An 8,997-nucleotide genomic window follows, 5' to 3' on the forward strand; every position below is an offset into this window, starting at 1 on the left:
GTTTGTTAGGGAGGAGTCTGGCACCCCTGTGGGGGCGAGGGGGTGTTAGGGGCGGGATTTTGGCACCCCTGCAGGGACGAGGGGGTGTTAGGGGCGGGGGTGAGGCACCCATGCAGAGACGGGAGGGTTGGTGAGTGCGGAGTAGGAGGCATTCATAAATTTCAAGTTTTTGTGTGCACTTGCAGGGACAAATTAAAGGAGCGTTGTACTCCTGCAAAGACACGTTTGAAACACGTTGCAACCTCGCACAGACACGTTTCACAGACAATGCATCTTTGCATCAGGTGAAGTACAACTGCAAAGAAAAATTCTACAGGTCACAGGTGTTGTATCATTGCAGTGACACTTAATTTCATTTACATTTCGCCCCGTAGAGAGATATTTTGTTGTCGAAAACGCTATCTTGGGTAACAATGTCCAGTTCTCTGCAAGCAAATTAAAGTGAAATTTACTTACCCTGTGAATCGTTGAACCGCAAAACGTGTGGCGTGGTGACATCTGGCATCTCACGCCCAGTCGAGTCGTCGTACGTGCCTAGCTCAGATTCCAGAGTATAATCCGATTCCTGTTCTAAGAAATCGTCCGAATAATTTTCATCGGCATAGTCGACCTCGTCAGAAAAATAATCATTTTTTGCTTCTATTAAATGCTTTACGTCAGAATAATTCGCATTATTGCGTGGCTTTATCTCGTATGGGGATGAAGTTTGCCCGGAAATCGAGGAAGATTTAGGAGACGATCGTAGCGACATCTCGGGAAATGTAACGTTTGGCGACTTGAGTTGGACATTTATAACATTTTTTGATCGATTTGTAATGTTTTTGGAATGTATTACGCGGTCATGAGTCATCTGTGTCTCATCTTCACTAATCGAGGAAGACGTATTCATAGAAATTGTTTTATATAGGGTAAGGTTACTAAGTTTAGATGCCCCTACAACGACATCCGTGTTCGCTACTTTTCTGTGAATTCTTCGTGTCCATTTTTTGCTATTGTTTGAACTGAAAAAGTAAGCTCCGGTGCTGCTATCTATAACCATCGAGCCAATATCATTCCTTGACTCATTTCCATCTTCTTTGAACTTCTTAGATGGCGAAATAATGGCATGGCTTTCTGCAGATGTAATGCCATTCTTTCGAGACAGCCTTTCATTATTTTGTCGAAGTCCCACCCGAAAACCATCCTGTCCAGAAAACTCGTTTTCTTCGTTAGTTTTCAGCGATAACTTCTTTAGATTCGGCTTGAAATAAACGTGGTGGGAAGCGCGAAGGTGGTTGAATGAATAATCAACCATCCCTTTGCCTGTCAACGATCTTAGTTTAGTTTGACTTGTAGACGGAGAAACCGGGACGGTATCAGGAAACCTGTCTAGGAAGGGTCTGTTGACGGTGTAAAGGCAGAACAAGAGCAACAAAAAGAGCAGTAACAACAACAGAACCCTACGACGCAGAGACATCATCGCATCGATACATCATTGTGGCGTTGCCACAATCATTGTAATTCCAGCAGCTTTTTCTCCATGCTAATTTCAGCTCATCATTTCACTTTGCAATTGAAACTGAAGATTAATGCGAGAAAAACCAAGGAGATATTGCATGACTTATAACCTTTGCAGCTGATCCTGTTGTACTGCCACTACTGCAGCTGATCCTGTTGCACTGCCACTACTGCAGCTGATCCTGTTGCACTGCCACTACTACTTTTACTCCAACATAATAACGACGCAGTTCTTCTCTGTTAAGTAAGCCTAAACTATCTCACAAGACATCATTAAACATGAACAACTTCACTTTTTAAGCTCCAGCAGAAACCTGTCCAGAAACTTGCCTGCGCTGGAAATAAATTGCTGGAATAAGAATCACAAATTCACTCGTTTATCATTTTACTTGTTATTTAGTGATCGAAAGGCTAGAAACACAAACTTGATGCCACGTATCTATATTAATGATCTATTCGTATATCGGATGGTACGGAGATCGTTCATGATGTTTATCGGGGGTAAGAGCGTATATAACATACCAAAACACACCATTTAGGGACAAGCATAACATCAGCAAATCGTATAAACAGCTACCATATCGTATATACGATCGTCATATCGTTAACACGGTTACCATATCGTATGTATAACCATTTTTTAGGTAAAATCGTGAAAGTGAGTATAAAAATACCGAATCGTATAACACGATACCTATATCGCATGATACCGTGATACGGTTCCCCAATCGTATATAGGAAGTACATCGTGTATATTCCCTATTCTCACGTCACGTAATACAGTCTCAATATAATAAAAAATATACCTCAGTACTCACTGCAGTGAGTGGCAGACAGCGCATTTTTTCGTCGACGAAAACATGAAGTCACGGACGGACGGACGGACGGACGGACATGACGAGCAAAATAGCGCCTTTTTTCCATAAATGAGAAAATGCGCTAAAAACAGGCAAGGCAGTCTGTGCAGACCTCAGCTCCATATGGCCATGGCAGGCAGAATCTCTTCCGCATGGAAGCGTGTCTTCCAACCCAATGGAGAGATGGCCTTCAGGGCGAGGGTACATACAGGGGGGTGAATGGTTGGAAACTATAACATTATTATGAGTAAATATAAACGGTTGGAAACTATAACATTACTATTAGTAAATATAAACGGTTGGAAACTATAGCAATATTATGAGTAAATATAAACTTTGATCGAGTTGTGATTGAACAGCGAAGTCAAAAGCAAATGACATACAGGGGGGCAGGGAGGGGGGTGAATGGTTGGTAACTATAACATTATTATGAGTAAATATAAGCTTTAATCGAGTTGTAATTGAACAGCGAAGTCTAAAGCAAATGACATACAGGGGGGCATGGGAGGGTGATTAATTGGAAACTATCACATTAATATTAATATATACAAACTTTCATCGAATGGTAATTGAACAGCGAAGGCAAAAGCAAATGAAATTAGTGAGTGAATTTGGAATGAGAAAGTTAAAGAATACCTGCGGGTGATCGTAAGTTACTCACTCATGTAAACACCATCAGTCGCACGTCACTCATGTAAACACCTTCATCAGTCGCACGTCACTCATGTAAACACCTTCATCAGTCGCACGTCACTCACTCATGTAAACACCTTCATCAGTCGCACGTCACTCATGTAAACACCTTCATCAGTTGCACGTCACTCATGTAAACACCTTCATCAGTCACACGTCACTCACTCATGTAAACACCTTCATCAGTCGCACGTCACTCACGCATGTAAACACCTTCATCAGTTGCACGTCACTCACTCATGTAAACACCTTCATCAGTCGCACGTCAGGCATGTAAACACCTTCATCAGTCGCACGTCACTCACGCATGTAAACACCTTCATCAGTCGCACGTCAGGCATGTAAACACCTTCATTAGTCGCACGTCACTCACTCATGTAAACACCTTCATCAGTCGCACGTCACTCACTCATGTAAACACCTACATCAGTCGCATGTTAAACATTCAATGCACTGCCTGCTACTTCTACAAGTTCTACATTCAGAGTCGTGACTGTACCTAGTCACTGTACCTCAACGCAAAAGTTTCTATTTTAAAATATTTATTACCCTGATAAACAAAGAAGTTTACATTACACGTAAAGTATATTTATTTCAAGGATAGAACTGTGTTCCCCCTAGCGATGGTCGAGAATAGGTCGTGCGAAAATGTTTCCCGCGTAACATCTTGACGCTGCCTTGTCTTCACCGAGCACGAAGTTGCGGGACTCAAATTACATCTTAAATATTATTTTGCTAATCAAACTGAGTAATAAATAATTTAGATGACACAGTAATTATCAGCGAGATCATTTAGTCTTCATATATTTTGCTCTGCAGTCTCACTCGCCCGGCACTTTCATTGCTTTCGGAACCTGTTGATAGCGGAGACACGGCAAACACATCCACACTCGATGACAGCTCCGCGTACACTGATCGCAAGCATTGAATTCGTTCGTAATATTGACCGCTTTGTCCAGTCATGGCTGCGCTCTTTCGTCGGGACGCGGTTAAAAATTTTAAATGTAGAAGAGATTTTTGAAATACTTTGTAATGTATATTCCACAGAACAAATCCAAATATTATACCATTATTTCCATGTAAAAACCTTTCTTTAAGTCTGGCGTCTATAGATATTATCTAGTACTGTACGTGATCAATTGGTTTCATTTAATATTGAATGAGAAGAAATTTCTTGCAGAAACATGATGAATTGACGGAGAATTATGTTGTGCCTAGATACTATGATGACTAGTGCATATGGTGTACCAGAATATGAAGCTTCATACAATGATACAAGGGACTATGATGCACTAACCTATGCTGCACTACACTGTGCAGCATCATACTACGATACACTGGAGTATGATGCATCGTACTGTTATGCACCACATTATAGAGCCTCATACTACGATGCAGCATCATACTATGATACACTGGAGTATGATGCATCGTACTGTTATGCACCACATTATAGAGCCTCATACTACGATGCAGCATCATACTATGATACACTGGAGTATGATGCATCGTACTGTTATGCACCACATTATAGAGCCTCATACTACGATGCAGCATCATACTATGATACACTGGAGTATGATGCATCGTACTGTTATGCACCACATTATAGAGCCTCATACTNTTTATCTCTATCACTCTTACATTGATCTCTTCCTTGTAGCTCCTTTTTATATCTTTGCTTCTACCCAATCTTTTAGGCCACTACAATAACTTAGAACACAATACAATAGACGGAATGGAAGTGAGTAATAAAAAAACATGTCTATTGTACAATGAAATTTATTCTTCAACATGCGTGGCTGCCTAGAGTCTATCAGCGCCTTAACAATATAAACGACAACAGACAGGAATTGTTTGAGCTAATAATTACATTCACATCATTGGTAGTTTCTGCTACCTAATGACTATCAATTAAAACCTATTCAATTACTATTGATACTAAAACACTAAGTCTCAGGTAACTGAGAATGAGAACTAGGTTTCGCATGCCTAAAATTTAATAAGTGAATAGTAAACACGTATTAAATAATTTCATAATACTCTACAAAGTATTTCTGTTACATGACGTCATTCACATGATTTTAGATGGCATCAATGTAAACAGTTACGTGTGAGTACTAACATTTGGTCACATCTTATCAAATGGAGCATTTGAGCAATAAATATTTGTGCGGCTGAATACATTATCACAGAGGTAAATATTTTCCTTCGTCCGCTACCTGAATGTATAACTACGAAAGGCACTTGGTCTAACTTGCGACATTCCGTCAGTTATCAGGTCCAACACGTTAAATTCCGTTATCAATCAGGTCTAAAACGTTACTTTATCAAACACCTGGTCTAACACTTAATATTTTGTCAAGCAACTGATCTAACACATAACCTTCTGTCAACCAACTGGTCTAACACATAACCTACTGTCAACCAACAGGTCTAGCACATAACCTTCTGTCAACCAACAGGTCTAGCAACCAACTGGTCTAGCACATAACCTTCTGTCAACCAACTGATCTAGCACATAACCTTCTGTCAACCAACTGGTCTAGCACATAACCTTCTGTCAACCAACTGATCTAGCACATAACCTTCTGTCAACCAACTGGTCTAGCACATAACCTTCTGTCAGCCAACTGGTTTAGCGTATTGCTTTGTAGCAAATGGTAACGCCTTCTAATTTATTTCAACTCTATAAGAGTATATTTTTTCGATTGAAGTTTTTATAAATATATTGAATAGCTAGGTGATATGTTCAATGTGACTCACATTTCGACTGGTAGAATTACATATTAACATTTTATTCCAAGAAAATTGTGTCTTAGCATTTGTCCAGTGAGTCATTGAACTTTTGGAATACTTGCTCGACTAAGAGCTGATCAGCGGTCCAAAAGCACGTCGTATTAAACATTTTATAACATAAAACTATATGGAAAACTATGGCGTACATTACAAATGTGGAAAGATAGAACATTAAATTGTCTAATTAGTATCACAATATGCCAAGCCTTGGAATGCGAACAAATTGAAATTATAAAGATATTACAAGTTAATTAAGCTGAACCTAAATGATCACATCAATATTAGTGAAGCAAACTTAACTGAACCCAAATGGCCTACTTAATCACAAGTTAAGTAGGTTGAACCTAATAGGCCATATATTTATGACAAGTTAAATAAGCTGAACCTAACTGACCTAATCTTCATTTGCAAGTAGAGTAGATGGAACCTAATTAGTCACAGCTTTAGTTTATATACATATTTACCACAAGTGAAGTAGTCAGAACGAATTTCTACGAATCTACATCTCTAGTTTAGCAGGCAGAACCTAAGAGGCCACATATTTATCACAAGTGTAGTAGGCTGAATGACGGAGGACACATATTTACCACAAGTGCAGTAGTCAGAACACAACTCACTAATCTTCATCTCTAGTTGAGCAGGCAGAACCTAAGAGGCCACATATTTATCACAAGTAAAGTACGATGAACCTAACGGGCCACATCATCGCAAGTGTAGTAGGTTCAACCTAACTCGTCCTATTTTCTGTAGAAATGAAGCAAGCTGAACCTAACTGGCCACATCATCGCAAGTGTAGTAGGTAACCTAACTAGCCCATTTTCTGCATAAATGAAGCAGGCTGAACCTAACTGGCCACATCTTCATCCAGCGGCTCATCGTTGTCAACCACGTTGATTTCCATTGAATCGCAAGTTTCCTGGCTGCGTAAACTCTTGTTAAGTTCCTCGGATTTGCAGGCTTTAGTGCAACTTCTAGTGGCTCTTTTCGAGGGGGATGGAGTTCCTGGCTCAGTCTTCAGAGGTGACTTTTTCACTGCCTCGACCCGTTCGGAGTTTTTTGTCTCAGCCAGAGGTTCTTTGTTTTCGTCGCAGGTGGGGCCAACTTTTGCAGGAGATTTATGGATATTTTCGCTAGAAATGTTTGACTTATTTGCTAAATCGGCTAACACGGAACATTCGTTTGACCTGTTGTCTTCCTTGTGGGTAAGGTCGACACACGCCTTGCTGGAACGAAGCTTCTTCATGAACTTGCTGGATATGGGTGAACGTGCTGAGGTGGTGGAAAGTAGAGGTGGTGGTGGAGGTGGTGGTGATATTCTAGGTCTTTCAGGACGTGTTAGAGTCCCTTTACCATTCTTAAACTGAACTTCGATGACTTCCACCACCCCTTTACACAGGGGGTTGTCGTGCAAGATAGACTCCACCACACGGGGCATTCTACTCTTCATTCGAAATGTTGATAATTTTCAGACTTGAAACCTGATTATTCGTTTTGACGGACGCAGGCGACCTGCAAAAGAAGAGTACTAGAATTAAAAAGGATTATGAAAACTTATTTATGGATGAGTAGCGGGGCTTGTTGACAAAATGGAACTATGAATAATAGGAATATATGCCATTGGAAATTAAATGAAATTTCCTAATCCAAAACAAAAGTTAACCTGATTACACGTGAAAAAAATCAACACTTTAATTTGACAAGTAATACGCATCATAATGATCGTAACTTCGTAGATCTTACGCTCGTCGTAGATCTTACGCTCGTCGTAGATCTTACGCTCGTCGTAGATCTTACGCTCATCGTAGATCTTACGCTCGTCGTAGATCTTACGCTCGTCGTAGATCTTACGCTCGTCGTAGATCTTACGCTCGTCGTAGATCTTACGCTCGTCGTAGATCTTACGCTCGTCTTGGATCTTACGCTCGTCGTAACAGCTACAGTGTGCTTAGCGCTACAGTTACAGTTTGCTTAGCGCTACAGCTACAGTGTGCGTAGCGCTACAGCTACAGTGTGCTTAGCGCTACAGCTACGGTGTGCTTAGCGCTACAGCTACGGTGTGCTTAGCGCTACAGCTACTGAGCTACAGTGTGCTTAGCGCTACAGCTACGGTGTGCTTAGCGCTACAGCTACGGTGTGCTTAGCGCTACAGCTACAGTGTGCTTAGCACAACAGCTGCAGTGTGCTTAACGCTACAGCTACAGTGTGCTTAGCACTACAGCCATAGTGTGCTTAGCGCTGCAGCTACAGTGTGCTTAGCGCTACAGCTACAGCGTGCTTAGCGCTACAGCTACGGTGTGCGTAGTGCTACAGCTACAGCGTGCTTAGCGCTACAGCTACAGCGTGCTTAGCGCTACAGCTACAGTTTGTTTAGCGCTACAGCTACAGTATGTTTAGCGCTACAGCTACAGTATGTTTAGCGCTACAGCTGCATTGTGCTTAGCGCTACAACTTAACAGTGTGCAACAGTGAACTCCTGCTAGCGTTCAATTCACGGGTTAATTAATAATTGGTAATTTCAACATGGAACGCTAAAAATTCCGCCTGTAATGAGCCTTTGCCAGGATCAATCGAAGGTTTAATTTCAATTTTCCCTATTAAATCCATGAGCAATAAATGATAAAATAATTGAGCAATGCAAAGTTAGCTCGCCGTCCCGGTCACGTGGTTGCCTCCAACATGTCTGAGTCGACACACCAAAACCTCGTTTGCACACACACAAAAATGCAGCAAAATCTTCGAAACTTACCTAAAAATTTTAGCAGGTCAGGGTTTTCATGTATTTTTCAGTGTGTGATGTCACTCCAAATAATGTTCCAGCTAGCAACACGCAAAATTGAATGAGTATGCGTCGGAGCTAACATTCGACACAACCTCTCGCTGTCAAGGCCGCGGCCACACTGAGGATGTAGGACTAGGCCTAGCGTTAGGTTTAAATGGCTGGGCCTGAACGGCCTTCATAGGACGTTGACCGAAGAAGTATTTTATTGTTCTGCCGTATTTATAGCCATTGTTGTTATGACCGTACTTAAGTCATAAGTTACAATTTTCCGTTAGTATATTTCTTAAAGTAATAGCAATTAATCAGCTGTTTTTTTATTCGCAGACATAAGCAGAGTTGATGGAGGGGGCTGTTTCGTTGCGACAACGAAAC

General features: G+C 41.1%; 1 protein-coding gene across 1 annotated transcript; it reads right to left on the minus strand.

Annotated features, from left to right (window-relative positions):
* Positions 1 to 5,585: 5,585 nt before the first annotated feature.
* LOC108681083 lies at positions 5,586 to 8,732 on the minus strand. Its single transcript, XM_018170064.2, has 2 exons — positions 8,593 to 8,732; positions 5,586 to 7,355 (listed from the first exon to the last, which is right to left on the minus strand). Exon 2 carries the CDS (start codon positions 7,291 to 7,293, stop codon positions 6,691 to 6,693), a length of 603 nt encoding a protein of 200 aa, XP_018025553.1. The 5' UTR covers positions 7,294 to 7,355; positions 8,593 to 8,732; the 3' UTR covers positions 5,586 to 6,690.
* Positions 8,733 to 8,997: the final 265 nt, after the last annotated feature.

This window comes from Hyalella azteca, unplaced genomic scaffold (genome assembly GCF_000764305.2).
Source record: "Hyalella azteca isolate HAZT.00-mixed unplaced genomic scaffold, Hazt_2.0.2 contig7970, whole genome shotgun sequence".
NCBI classification, from domain to species: domain Eukaryota; kingdom Metazoa; phylum Arthropoda; class Malacostraca; order Amphipoda; family Hyalellidae; genus Hyalella; species Hyalella azteca.

Excerpts from the sequence above, each read along its gene's own strand:
- LOC108681083 (XM_018170064.2), bottom strand. The coding sequence starts at position 7,293 with ATGAAGAGTAGAATGCCCCGTGTGGTGGAGTCTATCTTGCACGACAAC.